The following is a 23,391-nucleotide window of genomic DNA, read 5'->3' as shown; positions in this document are numbered from 1 at the left end:
ATGCTTCAGTGTTCACTTCTGAACCCCTGTTACTCAGGGCTTCTGAGAACTTTGAGGTTTAATAATTGAGTGCAAGGGCTGATTGTCATTTCCTCTGGTAATATGGGAAATAGTGAAGTGAGTATTTTCTCAGTAAATGATATTGGTGGTTAGAAACTTTGTAAAATGTAGATTAAGCTGAATTATATTAAATCTTCAACTCTCCTAATGTTGAAATGTCTCATTTCTGTTCAGGACAATCCATGGATTAATTTACAATGCATTGAAGCTATTTATGGAGATGAATCAGAAGTTGTTTGATGATTGCACTCAGCAGTACAAAGCAGAGAAACAAAAGTAAGAAAATTTTATTGGATTTAAAGCGTACATGTGCAGGAGACGAGGGAATTTCTATTGGCATTGGCGGCAGCAATGGGGAAAGAGGGAGCTGTGTCTTTAGGACAGTCTTTCACAGAAATCATAGAAACCCTACAGTGCAGAAAGAGGCCATCTGGCCCATCGAGTCTGCACCGACCACAATCTCACCCAGGCCCTACCCCCAAATCCCGACACATTTACCCACTAATCCCACTAACCTATGCATCTCAGGACACTAAGGGACAATTTTAGCATGGCCAATCAACCTAACCCGCACATCTTTGGACTGTGGGAGGAAACCGGAGCACCCGGAGGAAACCCATGCAGACACGAGGAGAATGTGCAAACTCCACACAGATAGTGAACCAAGCCGGGAATCGAACTCCGGTCCCTGGAGCTGTGAAGCAGCAGTGCTAACCACTGTGCTACTGTGCCGCCTCACCTGAACTGTACTGGGACCTGTGTCACACAATCCTTACAATGCAGAAGGAGGCCATTCGGCCCATCAAGTCTGCACCGACCACAATCCCACCCAGGCCCTATCCCCATAAATCCACATATTTACCCTGCTAGTCCCCCTGACACTAAGGGGCAATTTAGCATGGCCAAATCAACTAACCAGCACATCTTTGGACTGTAGGAGAAAACCAGAGTACTCTGAGGAAACCCACGCAGACACGGGGAGAATGTGCAAATTCCCCACACGGTGACCCAAGGCTGAAATTGAACCCGGATCCCTGGCGCTGAGAGGCAGCTAACCACTGTCACTGTGCCGTATATAGCGAGTTGTATAATTAGGACTACACAGAGGGCTTAAAACTAAATAATGGGGGGAGGGGTAACATGACAGGAGATTTGGAAAGTTAGAAAGATGAGACTAGGCTTGAGTGCAATACCATTAATGTTATCCAGGGCATGACAGGAAACACAGGGCCTACAAACATGAGAGTACACCAGCATATCTGATCAACGGAGGGAATATCAGCTTTAAACTAACAGAGGGAAGGAAGGTTCGAGTGAAAGGAGATTTAGAAATCCAAAGATAAAACTGAGGCATCGATGTGGGTAAAGACAAGCTGAGTGGAATAGGGTGGTGCACAGAGAGTTTAATGGAAAGAAGGTTTGATGGAGGCATTCAAGATCCTGAAGGGTATGGGCAGGGTACCCACTCTAGCACCAACTACTGGAGGATACAGATTCAAAATAATTGGCAAAAGGAGTAAAAATGATGAGGAAAAGTTTTCTTTTAACCCAGAGGCTTGTTGGATGTGAATGAACCCCCTGAGAGTGCCAGAGGCCGGTTCAATCAAGGTATTCAGAATGGAATTGGATGGTTATCTGAAAAACAAGAATGTCAGGTGGCAGGGGAGTAGGACTCTGTAGAATGCTCTTTCAGAGAGTTAGTGCAGAGTCAGTGGACTGAATAGCCACCTCTTACACTGTAAAGATTCTGTGTCCCTGCTGGTTGACAATTAACCATCCAGCCTCGTTCCTCTTTCCTGTTCTTGGTCAACAACCTTGTAGGTTATACACCTCCGGTACATTTTTAAAAAAAGTCATGAGGATTTCTGCCTCTACTTTCAGGCAGCGAGTCCCACCACCCTTTGGGTGAAACAATTTCCCCTCAAATCCCCTCTAAACCTCTGACCTTCAATTCATACCCACTTTTTATAGACCCTCAAGGAAAATCGGCATGCCCACTATCACTCGCACCAATTTTTACAGATGCACCATAGAAAGCATCCATCCCGGATGTATCACAGCTTGGTGTGGCTCCTGCTCTGACCAAACTGCAAAGGGTTGTGAACGAAGCCCAATCCAACCCGCAAACCAGCCTCCCATCCATTGACCCTGTTTATACTTCCCGCTGCCTTGGGAAAGCAGCCAGCATAACCAAAGACCCCACGCTTCCCGGACATTCTCTTTTCCACCTTCTTCCATCGAGAAAAAGATACAAAAGCCTGAGATCACGTACCAACCGACTCGAGAACAGCTTCTTCCGTGCTGTCATCAGACTTTTGAATGGACCTACCATACATTAAGTTGATCTTTCTCTACACCCTTGCTATGGCTGTCACACAACACTACTCCCTCTCCTTTCCTGCTCCCTGATGTACTCTGAATGGTAAAACAGCTCCAGCCTTTGCAGTCTTCCCCCATAACGCAAATTCTCCAATTCAGACAACATCTTTGTAAATCCTCTTTCTACCCTCTCCAATGCAATCACCTGTCTGATCTGATTGTGGCCTTATCCCACTTTTCTACCTGTTTCCCATAACTCTTGACTCCCTTGTTGATCAAAAATCTAACTAAGTCGGCCTTGAATATATTCTGCCACTCAGCCTCCTCTGTCCTTTGTAGAAGAGAATTCTAAAAATAACCATGTGAAAGAAGAAATTCCCCCTAATCTCCATCTCAAAAGTGAGACGACTTATTTTTAAACTGTCCCCTGGTTCTAGATTGTACCCATGATGTGGAAATGCCGGCGTTGGACTGGGGTAAACACAGTAAGAAGTTTAACAACACCAGGTTAAAGTCCAACAGGTTTATTTGGTAGCAAAAGCCACACAAACTTTCGGAGCTGCAAGCCCCTTCTTCAGGTGAGTGGGAATTCTGTTCACAAACAGAGCATATAAAGACACAGACTCAATTTACATGAATAATGGTTGGAATGCGAATACTTACAACTAATCAAGTCTTTAAGAAACAAAAAAACATGAGTTTCTTAAAGACTTGATTAGTTGTAAGTATTCGCATTCCAACCATTATTCATGTAAATTGAGTTTGTGTCTTTATATGCTCTGTTTGTGGACAGAATTCCCACTCACCTGAAGAAGGGGCTTGCAGCTCTGAAAGCTTGTGTGGCTTTTGCTACCAAATAAACCTGTTGGACTTTAACCTGGTGTTGTTAAACTTCTTACTCTAGATTGTACCACCAGAGGAAACATCTTCTCGGCATCTACCCCTATTAAGTCCCCTCAAATTCTTATGTTTTAATAAGAGTGCCTCTCATTCTTCTGAACTCCAATGAGTATATGCCCAACTTGCTCAGCATTTCCTCAGAAGACCATCCATTCATCTTTGAAATCAGCCTGTTGGGCCTTAAAATCATTTCCAATGCAAGTACATCCCTCCTTAAATAAGGAGACCAAATCTGTACATAGTGCTGTAGGTGAGGCCTCATCAATGCCCTATAAAATTATAGCAAGACTGTCCTACTTTTATATTCCATTCCCCTTGCAGTAAAGGCCAATGTTCCATTTGCCTTCCTATACAATTCTGTACCTACATGCAAACCTTGTGATTCACATACAAGGACATCCAGATCCCTTTGTACTGCATCATTCTGCAGTCTCTGTCCATTTAAATAAATAATATTCTACTTTGCTATTTGTCCTGTCAAAGCAGACAACCTCACATTTTCCCATATTAGACACCATCTGCCAAATTGCCCACTAACTTAACCTATCTTTGCATCATCAGCAAGTTTGGCTACAGTGGAACTATACAACTTATTAACACAGATTGTAAACAGTTGATGAAGAACCCTAATAAATTTGTCAGGCATTCCTTTCAAAAAACCATGTTGACTCTAACTATTATAATTTTCTAAAATTTCCTGCTACTACCTCCTTGTATTCGAGCATTTTCCCAATGACAGATGTTAAACTAAGTGGCCGACAGTTTACTGCTTTCTGCCTCCCTGTTTTCTTGGTCTGAGGTGTACGTTTGTGGCTTTCCAATCTGCTGGAGTCTTTGCAAAATCGAGGGAATTTCAGAAGCTTAAAACCAATACATTCACTATTTCATTTAAAGTCCCTAGGATACAGGCCATCGGGTCCGAAGAACACAAGAACTAGGAGTAGGCCATGTGGCCCCTCGAGCCTGCTCTGTCATTCACGGCTGATCTTTTCGTGGACTCAGCTCCACTTACCCGCCCACTCACCATAACCCTTAATTCCTTTACGGTCAAAAATTTATCTATTCTTGTCTTAAAAACATTCAAAGAGCTTGCCTCAACTGCTTAATTGGGCAAGAAATTCCACAGATTCACAACCCTTTAGGTGAAGAAGTTCTTCCTCAACTCAGTCCTAAATCTGCACCACCTTATTTTGAGGCTATGCTGTAGAATTCGTTTTCGGAAGTCGGATCAAAAACTGAAGAGACACCGGTTTCTCCGAAAACCTTCTTTATTGCATCGGAGGAGAGATCGCTAGACCAGGCGCATCAAGCATGGGTTCGTGAGTCTCTGTCTGGCTTACAAAACAGATTCAGTTATACACGACGGAGATACATCCACATACTTCTGTTAGACAATAAGGGCATAACTGTATTGTTACATTTTGATTAGATTACTTTCAAGAACAAAAGGCGATAGCCACGTAAGGACATGGCTATTAAAGTTCCTGATTAGATTACTTTCAAGAACAAAAAGGCCAATCGATAAGGTCCTGCCCTCCGAATCCAGAACCACAATTACCTATTAGCAGTTTCTTTAACGTGATCATTAGTTTCGGTGAGCCTTGTTGCCCTCACCTCAGGCCCTTTCCATAACCAGTTTATCCCTCAACAGATTCCTAGTTATGCATTCCAATTTTAACCCTTTCCTCTTCTCAATCTACCTTATACACATTCTCAATGCCCCCTAGTTCTAGTTTCACCCGCCAGTGGAAACAACCTCCCTGCTTCTATCTTATCTTTCCCTTCATAATCTTGTGTTTCTATAAGATCTCCCCTCATTCTTCTGAATTCCAATGAGTATAGTCTCAGTCTCTCCTCAACTCCAGAATCAACCTAGTGAATCTCCTCTGCAACCCTTGTAATGCCAGTATATCCTTGTCAACCTTTAATCCCATTCATTTTCCTAGTATTTTTCTCTAGTGATCATGCAGCTGGATACAGCAGGAGGTTCCTGCCACCATTTCACTGCTGGGGAAATTCCAAGTTTATCTTGGTAGAAAGTGTTGTGGTGGACTTTTGGACATCGCTGGCTGGCCAGCATTTATTGCCCTTGTTCAGAGGGCAACTGAGAGTCAACCACATTGCTGTGACTCTGGTAACACATGTAGGTCAGACCAGTTAAGGATGACAGATTTCCTTCCCTAAAGGATATTAATGAACCAGATGGGTTTTTCCAACAATGGTTTCATGGTCACCAGTAAATTCTTAATTCCAGATATTTTTTATTGAATTCAAATTTCGCCATCTGCCACGCCGGGATTCGAACCCGGATCCCCAGAACATAGCTGAGTTTCTGAATTAATAATCTCGGCCACCGCCTCTCCTCGAACTAATCACAGGAGATCCAGGGACAAATTACAATAGTTTATTCATGATTTAAGCATGGAGGGAAGTAACCCAGAGAAACTTTTGGGCTACTTCCTCTGATACAGTTCTAACACAAGGAGAGCATTCTAATACAGCTCTCAGCTCTAATACAGCATAGAAACAGGGTTAAGATATGGATCAGAAACCTCAAGTATGTTATGAACTTTGTTATGAGGCCTGACTAGACCCCAACTATTTTGGCCGTTAGTGTGAGGATAAGGTGTTTCACTTGAGGTACGATTCTATTAACCCACTAGAGAGCTTTTATCAAAACAAACTTTATTTAATTAAGTTTAACTATAAGATCAAATGTAGTATTGATGTGCTGCATTGTTTGAAGTCATGAGGTTATACTAAAGCTTCATTTGAAGCAATTTTTTAAAGCGGCATCTCAGCCTTTTGGCTAAGATGCAAATGAGATCGAGCCTTGGAGGAAGTGCAGTGCCTACTCCAATCAGCTTGGATCATGTAGATCAAGCCCCAGAGAGGAAGTGAGAGGCCTGTCTTGTCAGCTTGGATCTGGATTGTCTCACTTGCTGAGACTTTGAATTGGACTTTGATTGGATTGAATTGGAGATATAAACAAAAAAGAAATTAACTTAACTGTAACCAATTGGAATACTTAAACATGACGCAATACAATCCTTAACTCCTAAACTATCTCTTAGTTCCAATTAAAGCAATGTTCCTCTTGTAGACTCGAGCTCCTCTTCAAAATCAGTTAGCAACACACACGCTTATGTGTTTGTACTTGGGCTGCCAGTCCTTGAGCCATGATATGGAAATGCCGGCGTTGGACTGGGGTAAACACAGCTGACGAAGGAGCAGTGCTCCGAAAGCTATTGGCGTTTGCTACCAAATAAACCTGTTGGACTTTAACCTGGTGTTGTTAGACTCCTTACAGTCCTTGAGCCTCCAGAGCACCTCTGGAGAGAGACCTATTCCTCCTAGCTGGTCCCAAACAGCAGCTTCCAGAGAGAGACAGTGACACCTCTTGCTTCTTTCAGAACCCAGCATTGACTGCCTGCCTGCCTTTCCCTGTTAGCTTAGCTCCTCCCCTTAAGCACGAGTCTCAATCACCCTAATCAAAACCCTACTCTGAAACCCCAGCGGAAAAACCAAATAAACAAAAATGCATTAACTCAGAATATAACAAACACATCCCTAGCTAAAATCAATCATTAGCCTGCATTCTCAGCAGGCTGCCTGTTTCATAAACAAATCAGCACAGTGTAAAACCAAACAATGTTAAACATACCCCTCACCAGAAACATGATATATATTTCTTAAAGGCGCAGTATCATCAAAACAGAAAATAGGAGCAGGAGGATGCCTTTCAGCCTGCTCTACCATTCATGAAGATCATGGCTGATCATCCAACTCAGTAGCCTGTTCCTGCTTTCCCCCACATCCTTTGCCCCCCAGCCCCCCAAGTTTTTAAGGTATACTTACCTGAATGAATCTCTGACATGCTGTGCATCTCAGAGATTCATGCTGGAAAGTGAGGGGTGCGGGGCCTCATCCAGCCCGAGAGGCCACCAGCATAGTGCTGAGCGGGCCACAACTGGGGAGCAGTTGTAAACACCACTGGTGAGACCCTGTCACGGCAGGGGTGGGGGAGACGTTAACAGACATGGAGACTACCATCCCGGGCTCACTAATCATATGGAAATTGCTATTTCCATGTGGTAATCAGTTCTGTGCCGATTTCCAGCATAGAGCTGATTACGCTGAAAAAAAGGGTCTCAAAGACTGCTAATTGTCAAGCGGCGTGCTGCACTACTCGAGCAGCGAGCAGGCTGGGAGAATCCCAGCCATTATGTTTTGCCCTCAACTGCTTTCTGTGATAGCAAATTCCACAGGCTTATCACTCTCCGGGTGAAGTAATTTCTCCTAATCTCAGTGCTAACCCCTTATCCTTAGACTATGACCCCTGGTTCTGGCACCCCCACCATCAGGAACATTTGTCCTGCATCTACCCTATCTAGTCCTGTTCGAAATGTATAAGTTTCTATCTATAAGTTTGTAATATATATAAATGATTTGGAGGAAAATGTAACTGGATTGATTAGTAAGTCTGCAGACGACACAAAGGTTGGTGGATTTGCGGATAGTGATGAGGACCATCAGAGGATACAGCAGGATATAGATCAGTTGGAGACTTGGGCGGAGAGATGGCAGATGGAGTTTAATCCAGACAAATGTGAGGTAATGCATTTTGGAAGGTCTAATACAGATAGGAAATATACAGTAAATGGCAGAACCCTTAAGAGTATTGATAGGCAGAGGGATCTGGGTGTACAGGTACACAGGTCACTGAAAGTGGCAATGCAGGTGGATAAGGTAGTCAAGAAGGCATACGGCATGCTTGCCTTCATTGGCCGGGGCATTGAGTTTAAAAATTGGCAAGTCATGTTGCAGCTTTATAGAACCTTAGTTAGGCCGTACTAGGAATATAGTTTAAAGGAGATGTATGAAGCATCTACTTTACACAGAGAGTAGTGAGTGCCTGCAACCCGTTGCCAGGGGAGGTAGTGGAAGTGGATACAGTAGTGACGTTTAAGGGGCGTCTTGACAAATACACGAATAGGATGGGAATAGAGGGATATGGTCCCCGGAAGGGTAGGGGGTTTTAGTTCAGTCAGGCAGCATGGTCAGTGCAGGATTGGAGGGTCAAAGGGCCTGTTCCTGTGCTGTAATGTTCTTTGTTCTTTGAAATCCCCCTAATTTTTCTAAACTGCAGCAAATATAATCCTAACCGATTCAATCTCTCTCCATACATCAGTCCCACCTTCCCAGGAATATGTCTGGTATATCTTCGCTGTACTCCCTCCAGAGCGAGAACATCCTTCTTCAGACAAGGAGACTAAGACTGCACACAATACTCTAGCTGTGGCCTTACCTGGGCTCTGTATAATTGCATGAAGACATCCCTGCTCTTATACTCAAATCTTCTCGCTTTTGAAGGCTAACATACCATTTGCCTCCTTTTACTGCCTGCTGCACTTGGATGCTTACCTTCAGTGACTGGTGTACGAGGATGCCACATCCAGGTCTCATTGCACATTCCCTTCTCTCAATTTATAGCCATTCAGATAATAACCTACCTTCCTGTTTTTGCTACCAAAGTGGATAACCTTACATTTATCCACATTGTACTGCATCTACCTTGCATTTGCCCACTCACTCAGCTTGTCCAAATGACACTCTAGCATCTCTGCATCCTCCTCACAGCTCGCTCTTCCACCCAGCTTTGTGTCATAGAATCCCTGCAGTGCAGAATAAGGCCATTCAGCCCATCAAACCCACATTGACAACTATCCCACCCAGACCCTATCCCTGTAATCCTGCTTATCCCCCTGACATTTAAGGGGCAATTTAGCATGGCCAATCCACCTAACTCTCTCACCTCTGGACTGTGGGAGGAAACCGGAGCACCAGGAAGAAATCCACACAGACAGGATGAGAATGTGCAAACTCCACTCCTCCAAGGCCAGATTTGAACTCTGAGCTGTGAGGCAGTAGTGCTAACCACTGTGCCACCATCTGCAAATTTGGAGATATTACATTTAGCTCCCTTATCTAAATCATTAATAAATATATTGAATAGCTGGATCCTAGCACTGATCCCTGCGGTACCCCACAAGTCACTGCTTCCAATCCACAAAAAAAACGCTTGTTTATTCCTACTCTTTGTTTCCTGTCTGGCAAATGTTTTCTCTCCATCTCGATGCACTACCCCAATCCCATGCGCTTTAATTTTACACACTAATCTCTTATGTGGGACTTTGTCAAAACCCTTCTGAAAGTCCAAATAAACCATATCCACTGGCTTCCCCTCCTCAACTCTACTAGTTACATCCTTGAATTCCAGTAGATTTGTCCAGCATGATTTCCCTTCCATAAATCCATGCTGACTCTGTCCAATTCTGCCACTGCTTTCCAGGTGTTTTGCTATCAAATCTTTGATAATGAACTTTAGAATTTTCCCCACTACCGACATCAGGCTGACTGGTCTATAATTACCTTCTTTCTCTCTACCTCCCTTTTTAAATAGTGGGGTGACATTAGAACAAAGAAAATTACAGCACATGAACAGGTCCGTTTGGCCCTCTAAGCCTGCACCGACCATGCTGCCCGACTTAACTAAAACCCCCTACCCTTCCGGGGACCGTATCCCTCTATTCCCATCCTATTCATGTATTTGTCAAGACGCTCCTTAAAAGTCACTACCGTATCCGCTTCCACTATCTCCCCCGGCAACGAGTTCCAGGCACCCACCACCCTCTGTTTAAAAAAAAAACTAGCCTCGTACATCTCCTTTAAACCTTGCCCCTCGCACCTTAAACCTGTGCCCCCTAGTAACTGACTCTTCCACCCTGGGACAAAGCTTCCAACTATCCACTCTGTCCATTCCTCTCGTAATCTTGTAGACCTCTATCAGGTCGCCCCTCGACCTCCGTCATTCCAGTGAGAACAAACCAAGTTTCTCCAATCTCTCCTTATAGCTAATGCCCTCCATACCAAGCAACATTCTGGTAAATCTTTTCTGTACCCTCTCCAAAGCCTCCACATCCTTCTGGTAGTGTGGCAACCAGAATTGAACACTATATTCCAAGTGCGGCCTAACTAAGGTTCTATAAAGCTGCAACATGACTTGCCAATTTTTAAACTCAATGCCCTGACCAATGAAGGCAAGCATGCCGCATGCCTTCTTGACTACCTTCTCCACCTGCGTTGCCACTTTCAGTGACCTAGGTACCTCTACACCCAGATCCCTTTGCCTATCAATACTCTTCAGGGTTCTGCCATTTACTATATAGTCTCCTTTGCTTAAACATCAGTGGTGGGCGGCACGGTAGCACAGTGCTTCACAGCTCCAGGGACCTGGGTTCGATTCCCAGCTTGGCTCACTGTCTGTGTGGAGTTTGTACATTCTCCTCGTGTCTGCATGGGTTTCCTCCGGCTGCTCCGGTTTCCTCCCACAGTCCAAAGATGTGCGGGTTAGGTTGATTGGCCATGCTAAAATTGCCCCTTAGTGTCCTGGGATGCGTAGATTAGAGGGATTAGTGGGTAAAATATGTGGGGATATGGGGGTAGGGCCTGGGTGAGATTGTGGTTGGTGCAGACTTGATGGGCTGAATGACCTCTTTCTGTACTGTAGGGTTTCTATGATTTCTATGATAAACAAAGGAGACTACAAAGGGATGAGGGAGGAGTTGGCTACGGTAGACTGGGAGCAAAAACTTTATGGTGAGACAATTGAGTTGGGGTGAACATTGAGGAACAGTGGAGGACTTTCAAAGCGATTTTTCAGTGCTCAGCAAAAGTATATGCCAGTGATAAGGAAGGACTACAGAAAAAGAGATCAGCCATGCATATCTAAGGAAATAAAGGAGGGTATCAAATTGAAAGAAAATGCCTACAAAGTGGCAAAGATCAGTGGGAACTTAGAGGATTGGGGAATCTTTAAAGGTCAGCAGCAAGCCACGAAAAAAGCTATAAAGAAAGGTAAAATGGATTATGAGAGTAAACTCGCTCAGAATATAAAAACAGATAGCAAAGGTTTCTACAAATATATAAAACAAAAAAGAGTGGCAAAAGTAAACATTGGTCCTTTAGAGGATGAGAAGGGGGATGTAATAACTGTGTATAAGATTTTGATGGGTATAGATAGAGTGAATGCAAGCAGGCTTTTTCCACTGAGGCTAGGGGAGGAAAAAACCATAGGACATGGGTTAAGGGTGAAAGGAGAAAAGTTTAAAAGGAATATTAGGGGGGCTTCTTCACGCAGAGAGTGGTGGGAGTGTGGAATGAGCTGCCGGATAAAGTGGTAAATGCATTTTAACATTTAACAAAAACTTGGACGGGTTCATAGATGAGATGGGCGTGGAGGGATATGGTCCAAGTGCAGGTCCGTGGAACTAGGCAAAAAATGGTTCAGCACAGACCAGAAGGGCCAAAAGGCCTGTTTCTGAGCTGTAATTTTCTATGGTTCGATGGAAATGAAAAAATGGCTGAGGCATTGAACAGGTATTTTGTGTCGGTCTTCACAGTGGAAGACACAAATAACATGCCAAAAATTGATGACAGGAAAGCTATGGCAGGTGAGAACCTAGAAACTCTCATTATCACGAAAGAGGTAGTGTTGGGCAAGTTAATGGAGCTAAAGGTAGACAAGTCTCCTGGTCCTGATGGAATGCATCCCAGGGTACTAAAAGAGATGGTGGGAGAAATAGCAAATGCACTCGTGGTAATTTACCAAAATTCGCTGGACTCTGGGGTGGTTCCCGCAGATTGGAAAACAGCAAATGTGACGCCACTGTTTAAAAAAGGAGGTAGACAAAAGGCAGGTAACTATAGGCCGGTTAGCTTAACTTCTGTAGTAGGGAAAATGCTTGAATCTATCATCAAGAAAGAAATAGCGAGACATCTGGATATAAATTGTTCCATTGGTAAGACGCGGCATGGGTTCATGAAGGGAAGGTCATGTTTGACTAATTTGGTGGAATTCTTTGGGAACATTACATGTGCAGTGGACAATGGGGAACCTGTGGATGTGGTGTATCTGGATTTCCAGAAGGCATTTGACAAGGTGCCGCACCAAAGACTGCTACATAAGATAAAGGTGTACGGTGTTACGGGTAATGTATTAGCATGGATAGTGGATTGGTTAACTAGCACAAAGCAAAGAGTGGGGGTAAATGGGTGTTTTTCCGGTTGGCGATCAGTGACTAGTGGTGTGCCTCAGGGATCCGTGTTGGGACCGCAATTGTTTACGATTTACATAGATGATTTGGAGTTGGGGACCAAGTGTAGTGTGTCAAAATTCGCAGATGACACTAAGATGGGTGGAAGAGCAAAGTGTGCAGTGGACGCTGAAAGTCTGCAAAGGGATATAGATAATGTAAGTGAGTGGGCGAGGGTCTGGCAGATGGAGTACAATGTTGGTAAATGTGAGGTCATCCATTTTGATAGGAATAACAGCAAAATGGACTATTATTTAAATGGTAAAAAATTGCAGCATGCTGCTGTGCAGAGGGACCTGGGTGTCCTTGTGCAGGAATCTCAAGGAGTTGGTTTGCAGGTGCAGCAGGTAATTAAGGCGGCAAATGGAATTTTGTCCTTTATTGCTAGAGGGATGGAGATTAAAAACAGTGAGATTATGTTGCAGCTGTATAAGGTGCTGGTGAGGCCACACCTGGAGTACTGTGTACAGTTTTGGTCTCCTTACTTGAGAAAGGATATACTGGCACTGGAGGGGGTGCAGAGGAGATTTACTACGTTGATTCCAGAGTTGAGAGGGTTGGCTTATGAGGAGAGATTGAGTAGACTGGGCCTATACTCATTGGAATTCAGAAGAATGAGGGGAGATCTTATAGAAACATATAAGATTATGAAGGGAATAGATGAGATAGAAGCAGGAAAGTTGTTTCCACTGGCAGGTGAAACTAGAACTAGGGGGCATAGCTTCAAAATAAGGGGAAGCAGATTTAGGACTGAGTTGAGGAGGAACATCTTCACACAAAGGGTGTGAATCTGTGGAATTCCCTGTCCAGTGAAGCAGTTGAATGTTTTTAAGGCAAGGATAGATGAATTTTTGAACAGTAAAGGAATTAAGGGTTATGGTGAGCAGGCGGGTAAGTGGAGCTGAGTCCACGAAAAGATCAGCCATGATCTTATTGAATGGCGGAGCAGGCTCGAGGGGCCAGATGGCCTACTCCTGCTCCTCGTTCTTATGTTTTTATATATTTCCTATCTGTATTAGACCTTCCAAAATGCATACCTCACATTTGTCTGGATTAAACTCCATCTGCCATCTCGCTGCCCAAGTCTCCAACCGATCTGTATCCTCTGATGGTCCTCATCGCTATCCGCAAATCCACCAACCTTTTTGTTGTCCGCTAACTTACTAATCAAACCAGTTACATTTTTCTCCAAATCATTTATACGTATTGCAAACAGCAAAGGTCACAGCCCTCCATTCAGATACACACCCACTGCTACCCTCCAATCTGTAAGAACTGTTCCAGAGTCCATAGAATCTTGGAAGATGATTACCAATGCATCCACTATTTCATGGTCCACTTAAGTGGAGAGCTTTCTAATACAATTCTCGGCGCTAATACAGCAATCACAGGGAGTGCATTCTCATTCAACTCCCAAGTCATACAGTTAGTCAGTACACAGCATCGTTTTGAAATTCTGATCTTGCCCACCTAGATTTAGTACTAAACCTTCACCCAAAAGCTTTTCTGCAATATTTGAGACGGGGACTGTCTGTTTTTCCAACAAGTAAACAACCATGAGTTCTGCTGATATTAGGAGGTATAGCATTTGACTAGCATGTGATTTTAATCCAATGCAGGGATGTTAGATCTGTGCCCCCTTTTACTTGATCTACTAATTCACCCCTTTAAAAAAGGAAACTCTGAAAGAGTTGTAAGAACTTAAGTACTAGGAGCAGGAGTAGGCCACCTGGCCCCTCGAGCCTGCTCCTCCATTCAATAAGATCATGGCTGATCTTTTCGTGGACTCAGCTCCACTTACCCTCCCGCTCACCATAACCCTTAATTCCTTTACTGTTCAAAAATTTATCTATCCTTGCCTTAAAAACATTCAATGAGGTAGCCTCAACTGCTTCAGTGGGCAGGGAATTCCACAGATTCACAACCCTTTGTGTGAAGAAGTTCCTCCTCAACTCAGTCCTAAATCGGCTCCCCTTATTTTGAGGCCATGTCCCCTAGTTCTAGTTTCACCTGCCAGTGGAAACAACTTCCCTCCTTCTATCTTATCTATTCCCTTCATAATCTTATGTTTCTGTAAGATCTCCCCTCATTCTTCTGAATTCCAATGAGCATAGCCCCAGTCTACCTAGCCTCTCCTCATAAGCCAACCGTCTCAACTCCAGAATCAACCTAGTGAATCTCCTCTGCACCCCCTCCAGTGCCAGTATATCCTTTCTCAAGTAAGGAAACCAAAACTGTACACAGTACTCCAGGTGTGGCCTCACCAGCACCTTATGCAGCTGCAACATAACCTCGCTGTTTTTAAACTCCATCCCTCGAGCAATGAAGGACAAAATTCTATTTGCCGCCTTAATTACCTACTGCACCTGCAAACCAACTCCTTGAGATTCTTGCACAAGGACACCCAGGTCCCTCTGCACAGCAGCATGCTGCAATTTTTTACCATTTAAGTAATAGTCCATTTTGCTGTTATTCCTACCAAAATGGATGACCTCACATTTACCAACATTGTACTCCATCTGCCAGACCATCGCCCACTCATTTAGATTATCTATATCCCTTTGCAGACTTTCAGCATCCTCTGTACACTTTGCTCTTCCACTCATCTTGGTGCCATCTGCGAATTTTGACACACTACACTTGGTCCCCAACTCCAAATCATCTATGTAAATCATAAAGAATTGCGGTCCCGACACTGATCCCTGAGGCACACCACTAGTCACTGATCGCCAACCGGAAAAACACCCATTTACCCCCACTCTTTGCTTTCTGTTAGTTAACCAATCCTCTATCCGTGCTAATACATTACCCGTAACACTGTGCACCTTTATCTTAGCAGCAGCCTTTGGTGCGGCACCTTGTCAAATGCCTTCTGGAAATCCAGATATGCCACATCCACAGGTTCCTCATTGTCCACTGCGCATGTAATGTTCTCAAAGAATTCCACCAAATTCGTCAAACATGACCTGCCCTTCATGAACCCATGATGCGTCTTACCAATGGGACAATTTATATCCAGATGTCTCGCTGTTTCTTCCTTGATGATAGATTCAAGCATTTTCCCTACTACAGAAGTTAAGCTAACCGGCCTATAGTTACCCGCCTTTTGTCTACCTCCTTTTTTAAACAGTGGCATCACATTTGCTGTTTTCCAATCTGTGGGAATCACCCCAGAGTCCAGCGAATTTTGGTAAATTACCACGAGTGCATTTGCTGTTCCCCCCGCCATCTCTTTCAGTACCCTGGGATGCATTCCATCAGGACCAGGAGACTTGTCTACCTTTAGCCCCATTAACTTGCCTAACACTACCTCTTTCATGATGATAATTTCTAGGTTCTCACCTGCCATAGCCTTCCTGTCATCAATTTTTGGCATGTTATTTGTGTCTTCCACTGTGAAGACCGACACAAAATATCTGTTCAATGCCTCAGCCATTTTCTCATTTCCAGTTATTACATCCCCTTTCTCATCCTCTAAAGGACCAATGTTTACTTTAGCCACTCTTTTCCGTTTTATATATTTGTAGAAACTTTTGCGATCTGTTTTTATATTCTGAGCTAGTTTACTCTCATAATCCATCTTAGTTTTCTTTATAGCTTTTTTTGTGGCTTTCTGTTGACCTTTAAAGATTTCCCAATCATCCAGTTTCCCACTAGTTTTTGCCACTTTGTATGCATTTTCTTTCAATTTGATCCCTCCTTTATTTCCTTAGATATCCATGGTTGATTATCTCTTTTTCTACAGTCCTTCCTTATCACTGGTATATACTTTTGCTGAGCACTGCGAAAGATCGCTTTGAAAGTCCTCCACTGTTCCTCAATTGTCCCACCATAAAGTTTTTGCTCCCAGCCTACTTTAGCCAACGCCTTCCTCATCCCTTTGTAGCCTCCTTTGTTTAAGCACAAGACACTGGTATTGGATTTTACCTTCTCACGCTTCATCTGTATTTTAAATTCAACCATATTGTGATTGCTTCTTCCGAGAGAAGTTTAGTTCTCATGGGAATGAATTCTTCCAATTCCTTCGTCACAGGAAAAGGAAGGTTATGACATCGGATCAAAATTCAGCCACACCAACTTTCTTGGCTTCTTTAAGGATGTGACTTTCCAATGGACTCTGGAGGGGCCATGCAGTGTGATCTCAGGCTCAAAATGAAAAGCTTTTAGTCAAACTTTGAAGCCCTAGAGTTTCAAAACTGGCTGAAGGATAGGAGAGAAAGAGTACTCGGTCAAGAAGTTGTGACGGTGTAGGGTGCGGTGCCCCAGGGATCAGTACTGCTACTATTTCTGGGTGGTATCAATAGTTTAGACTCAGAATCGTAGTGAAAATTTGTCTAATTTTTAGGAAGGGCAGTGGAACTGTAAGAATGATGTGGCGATGCCGGTGTTAGCGGGAGAGAATCTCAAAGAAATCACAATGCTCAGGGTTGGTCCTCGCATCAAAGGGTTTATTTTCGCCAGTGGGGAGATGGCTTCTGTTAAACCCAGTGCCTCTCTCCAACCAACAAAGGAAAAACATCCATTCTTGTACATTTTTCAAACATCTACATAGCCCATCACGGCTGCATCTTGTCCAATAATATTGATTATAGATTACATACAGCAGTCACATATCCAATGAAAAAGGCATCAAGTAAGGTGGGCTTGTGCATGATCAGCTCGTGGTCTCATGGACACGACTCCTTGTACTTCAGTCAATATTATCTTTCTTTCTCCCATCTGGAGTCCTTGAGTGTACAATACTCCTTGTCCAGTGGGCCTCCTTATCATCTCCTATGACTGTCCTCCCTAATCCTCCGTGTCTGGTTTTCATCCAAGGCCTCAGATCATAGACTGGTACCAGTCACCAGTATCTGTGGTCTATTGTGCACAAGCTTATGCTCAAGCCAACTAGTGGTGTTGAGGAATGTGGCTAAAAGCTAGCATCCATCTTGTGTCGTTTTACTATCCTGAGCTCCTGTTAACATGGTGGAGTTTTCATGCATGCTCTTTGTGATCGTATAACGGTAAATTCATACATACTTAGTATATACTATTTATTCCTACTAATATAAATTGCTATACAGGTACCTTTGAATATAAATTGTTATACAGGCACTTAAACCAAGGATATTGTTCCCTCTAAATGTATTCTTTAAATCTCCCTTCAACACCAGCGTTGGACTAGGGTAAGCACAGTAAGAAGTCTCACAACACCAGGTTAAAGTCCAACAGGTTTATTTGGCAGCACAAGCTTTCAGAGTCTCGCTCCTTCACCAGGTGAGTGAGGAGTTGTGTTCACAAACAGGGCATATACAATCACAAACTCAATTTACAAGATAATGGTTGGAATGCGAGTCTTCACAGGTAATCACGTCTTAAAGGTACAGACAATGTGAGTGGAGAGAGCGTTAAGCACAGGTTAAAGAGATGTGTATTGTCTCCAGCCAGGGCAGTTAGTGAGATTTTGCAAGCCCAGGCAAGTCGTGGGGATTACAGATGGTGTGACATGAACCCAGTTTAGGCCGTCCTCATGTGTGCGGAACTTGGCTATCAGTTTCTGCTCAGCGATTCTGCGTTGTCGTGTGTCGTGAAGGCCGCCTTGGAGAACGCTTACCTGAAGATCAGAGGCTGAATGCCCGTGACCGCTGAAGTGTTCCCTGACAGGAAGAGAACAGTCTTGCCTGGTGATTGTCGAGCGGTGTTCGTTCATCCGCTGTCGTAGCGTCTGCATGGTCTCCCCAATGTACCATGCCTCGGGACATCCTTTCCTGCAGCGTATCAGGTAGACAATGTTGGCCGAGTTGCAAGAGTATGTACTGTGTACCTGGTGGATGGTGTTCTCACGTGAGATGATGGCATCCGTGTCGATGATCCAGCACATCTTGCAGAGGTTGCTGTGGCAGGGTTGTGTGGTGTCGTGGTCACTGTTCTCCTGAGGGCTGGGTAGTTGACCATTATCCACAGCAAACTACCCAGCCTTCAGGAGAACAGTGACCACGACACCACACAACCCTGCCACAGCAACCTCTGCAAGATGTGCTGGATCATCGTCACGGATGCCATCATCTCACGTGAGAACACCATCCACCAGGTACACAGTACATACTCTTGCAACTCGGCCAACATTGTCTACCTGATACGCTGCAGGAAAGGATGTCCCGAGGCATGGTACATTGGGGAGACCATGCAGACGCTACGACAACAGATGAATGAACACCGCTCGACAATCACCAGGCAGGAATATTCCTTTCCAGTCAGGGAACACTTCAGCAGTCACGGGCATTCAGCCTCTGATCTTCGGGTAAGTGTTCTCCAAGGTGACCTTCACGACACATGACAACGCAGAGTCGCTGAGCAGAAGCTGATAGCCAAGTTCCGCATACATGAGGACGGCCTCAACTGGGATCTTGGGTTCATGTCACGTTATCTGTAACCCCCACGACTTGCCTGGGCTTGCAAAATCTCACTAACTGTCCCGGCTGGAGACAATACACATCTCTTTAACCCGTGCTTGGTCCCCTCTCCACTCACATTGTCTGTACCTTAAAGACTCGCATTCCAACCATTATCTTGTAAATTGAGTTTGTGATTGTATATGCCCTGTTTGTGAACACAACTCCTCACTCACCTGATGAAGGAGCAAGACTCTGAAAGCTTGTGCTGCCAAATAAACCTGAGACTTCTTACTGAACTGTAAGAAGCCAGCTTGGGAACTACAAAATAAATCGGACAAAATGTGCAAGACGGTGAAACAAAGCCAATTGAAATTTAAATTTAAAAATACCAAATGCTGGAAGCAGTTTGCACATCAGACAGCATCTGTGAAGAGAAGTTAATTGTTTCAGATATGAATCCTTCATCAGAACTGGGGAAATGGGAAGTTGAAGGTATAAGATGCTCCACAGGAGAAGGAAGAACACGAATTGTATTGAGCTAGCTAAGGATGACACACCGAGAGAGACAAGGACCTTGTTGGGGCACAAGCACTTAACATGTCTGAACATTGCAAAGCATTGAGAGTTTGGGTGTGCCGGGGCCACTCAGCTTCTGACCTCATTATGACCTTGGTCCCAATGTGAATGGATACAGGAAGTGAGGTGAAAGTGACATGAAAGCAGCATTTAATGAAGTCTGACATCAAGGAGCACTATTAAACCTGCAATCAATGGGAACTATGGTTACAAGCGCAGGTCTGAGGCTGGGAATTCTGCAGAGAATATCTCACTCCCTGACTTTCGAAAGCCTGTCCAACATCTATGTTCTATTAAGCGGTTATTGGATAGGCACATGGAGCACACCAGGATGGTAGGGAGTGGGATAGCTTGATCTTGGTTTCAGATGAAGGTCGGCACAACATCGTGGGCCAAAGGGCCTGTTCTGTGCTGTAATGTTCTATGTTCTATCTACAAGGCGCCAGTCAGGAGTGTGATGGAATACTCTCCCCTGCCTGGATGTGTGCAGCTCCAACAACACTCAAAGCTTGACACCATCCAGGACAAAGCAGCCCGCTGATTGGAACCTATTTACCACCTTCAACATTCACTCCTTCCATTACCAACACAGTGGCAGCAGTGTGTATCATTTATAAGATGTACTGCAGCAACTCGCCAAGGCTCCTTAAACAGCACCCTCCAAACCCACAAACTCTCCCATCCAGGAGGACAAGGACAGCAGATGCATGGGAACACCAACACCTGCAAATTCCCCTCCAAACTGCACACCATCCTGACTTAGAAATATATTCCTTTTCTTTCACTATTGCTGGGTCAAAGTCGTGGAACTCCCTACCTAACAGCACAGTGGGTGAACCTACATCACACGGTCTGCAAACCATGCAATGCCACCACTTTCTCAAGGGCAATTAGGGATTGGCAATAAATGCTGGTACAGCTTGTGACATTTTTTTTCTTTAAAAGCGGCAATCAACAAAGCAGATGTGAATACTTGACTGCAGTCAAAAGAATGACATGGTCACAGTAAGTATATGATGAGCCTCATAGATCACGTGGATACCATGTAGAGAGTTGGCAAAATGTCAAAAGTCTGAGTTATGTGGAAAGATTGACAAAAGTTTAACATTTTCCCTTTGAACGTTGATACCTGTGAAGTGATCTGTTGAGGAATGTAAGATATGAAACGGTATTGGTGAGGTAAATCGAGCAAATTAATACAAATGAAATTGAGAGTAGGATTTGGTTAATGGGGTGATGTTAAGAGGGTTCCTTCATACAGATTGGTCAGCACGCGTAATCACAGAACAGTACTTCGCCGAAAGGGGTCACTCAGCCCATCAAGTCTCTTTTGTGAAGCAATCCAATGGGTCCCTGAGTGCAATTATTCTCCTTCAAATCTTTGTCTATTTTCCCTTTGACTTTGTATCCATCACCCTTAGCAAGCTGTGGATCTCAAATCCTAACCCATTGCATTGACATTTTCTCTTAAGACCATAAGACATAGGAGCGGAAGTAAGGCCATTCGGCCCATCGAGTCCACTCCACCATTCAATCATGGTTGATTTCAACTCCATTTACCCGCTCTCTCCCCATAGCCCTTAATTCCTCGAGAAATCAAGAATTTATCAATTTCTGTCTTGAAGACGCTCAACGTCTCGGCCTCCACAGCCCTCTGTGGCAATGAATTCCACAGACCCACCACTCTCTGGCTGAAGAAATTTCTCCTCATCTCTGTTCTAAAGTGACTCCCTTTTATTCTAAGGCTGTGCCCCCGCGTCCTAGTCTCCCCTGTTAATGGAAACAACTTCCCTACGTCCATCCTATCTAAGCCGTTCACTATCTTGTAAGTTTCTATCAGATCTCCCCTCAACCTCCTAAACTCCAACGAATACAATTCCACGATACTCAGACGTTCATCATAAATTTGAGCCTACTCCTAATCAGTCCTTCAGCCATTACAAACTGTTATCTTTATTTACTCTATCAAAACTGTTCATTATTTGAAACGCCTCCTTTCAAATTTCCTCTTGATCGTCTCTACTCTAAAGGAGAGCCACATTTATTTTAAACCAAAGCCTTCACGTCATTTCTAAAGTGTACTACTCAGCGTTGAATGTGTAGATGGCGGGGGTAAGAGTCTGGATAACTCCGATTAATGTGATTGTAGATATTTTTCCAGACAGTTACTCTTGAGATTATCTGAGTGTTCTAACATTCCAGGTTGAAAATTTGGATAGAGATTGGTGGGAATATTTTATAGGCTTCCAGACAGTAGCTACACTGTAGGACAGAGTATGCAGGAAGAAATAATGGGAGCTTGTAGGAAACGTTCTGCAATAATCACATCAATTGGATGAATTAGATTAGCAGGTAGTCTGAAACATCAGTTCATAGTACATTCAGGACAGTTTCTTAGATCAACATGTTCTAGAGCCAACCAGACCTGGTAATGTGCAATGAGACAGTAAAGGAGCTTCTAGGTAGCAGTGATCATAACACAATTTGAATTTTACATTCAGTTTGAGGGTGAGAAGGGTGACTCTGAGACTAGTGTTTTAAACTTAAATAAAGGCAGTTACAAGGGCATGAGGACACAGCTGACTAAAGTGAACTGGGAAATTAGGTTAAAGGGTAGGACAGTAGATATACAGTGGTAGACGTTTAATGGGATATTTCATAACTCTTGCAAAGCTATATTCCAGTGAGAAAGATTCTGTGAGAAGGATGTACCATCTGTGGCCAACTACTTTGTGTCTGTCTTTACTGTAGAAGTCCCGAATAACATCACAGAAATATTTGTAAATCAAGAGGTGAAATGAAGGGAGGAACTTAAATAATTATAATCACCAGGGAAAGGGGGTACTGAGAGAAGTATTAAAAGTTAAGGCTGGCATGTCCCCAAGTCCTGATGATCTGCATCCTAGGATCTTTCAAAAAAACCTGGCTGCTGAGATGATGGATGTAATTTTCCAACAATGTCCTAGATTCTGGAAAAGTCCCATCAGATTGGAAAATAGCAAAACTAACTAACTCTATTCAAGAAAGGAGGGAGACAGAAAGCAGGAAACTATAGTCCAGTCAGCCTAACATCTGTCATAAGGAAAATACTATTGTTAAGGAGTTTATAGCAGAGCACCTAGAAAATCTTATTGTAATGGGCAGGTTCAGCATGGTTTTGAGAGAGAGTTCATGGTTTGACATGTTAGCAAGGAATAGAAGATTGGTTAGCCATCAGGAAGTGAGAAATGGGTCAAGGGAGTCGAGAAGGTTTTAGGAGGTGGATGTGGAAGTAGAGTTGAGGCCACAACCAGATAAGCCATTATCTAATGAAAAGGCAGAGCAGGTTTGAGGGTTCAAAAGGTCTGTTCCGAACTCGTATGTAAAATTTAATTTTTTCTTTGACCACAAAGATGGTTATCCCATGCAGGGAAAGCCTTTTTTTTTGGGACATGTTTCCTAGCCCCTTCCCTAGTCAGGGTGAGCAGAGAGTATCCTTTGTTCCAACTGTGGTGTCCAATGTTGCTTCTGTAAAGATTCTTGATTAGGTATTCCCAGATTCACAGCCTTGTCCTAGTTGCCAATTCATCACTGCCAGAGAACTTTGTATATTGGATCCAGGCAGGAGTCTGCACGGACTTTGTTTAATGTGGGATCTGGAATGACGTCATTGTCCCAGACCATGATGGGTGGATTGTCCATTTTCAGGGATATGTTGAGCCACCTTGCTGCTGCAACCTTCGTCTGCCTTTTCAGCCAGTGAGACTCTGTCTTCCTTCAACTGTTTTTGCTTTGAGGACTTCTTGGACTGTGCTGCCACAGATGGTCCTACCAGGAACAAGGAGCTCCCAACCACTTCACTCGAGAGCATCAGATCTCTCAAAAATCTCCAGCAGGTTAAGAGGACAATCCACAGAGGGATCTGGAATGAAATCTTGGATGCACTCAGAATTCCCCAATTGTATAAATGAAGGACTGATGACATTTCACCCACAGCTCAGCCATAATCAATATACCATTGTTAT

At 43.8% G+C, this 23,391-nt stretch overlaps 1 protein-coding gene across 2 annotated transcripts in view; it reads left to right on the top strand.

Annotated features, from left to right (window-relative positions):
• ppp2r5d (protein phosphatase 2, regulatory subunit B', delta) overlaps nucleotides 1-23,391 on the top strand; it is a 209,781-nt gene that overhangs the window by 167,992 nt on the left and 18,398 nt on the right. For both annotated transcript variants that reach the window (XM_078212139.1, XM_078212140.1), the window contains one exon: nucleotides 235-336. In XM_078212139.1, the coding sequence (XP_078068265.1) occupies nucleotides 235-336 (102 nt within the window). The remainder of the gene's footprint in view (nucleotides 1-234; nucleotides 337-23,391) is intronic.

Source organism: Mustelus asterias, chromosome 5, assembly GCF_964213995.1.
Source record: "Mustelus asterias chromosome 5, sMusAst1.hap1.1, whole genome shotgun sequence".
NCBI classification, from domain to species: Eukaryota; Metazoa; Chordata; class Chondrichthyes; order Carcharhiniformes; family Triakidae; genus Mustelus; species Mustelus asterias.
The sequence above is the reverse complement of the archived record's forward strand: the minus strand, read 5'-3'. Positions and strand labels throughout refer to the sequence as shown.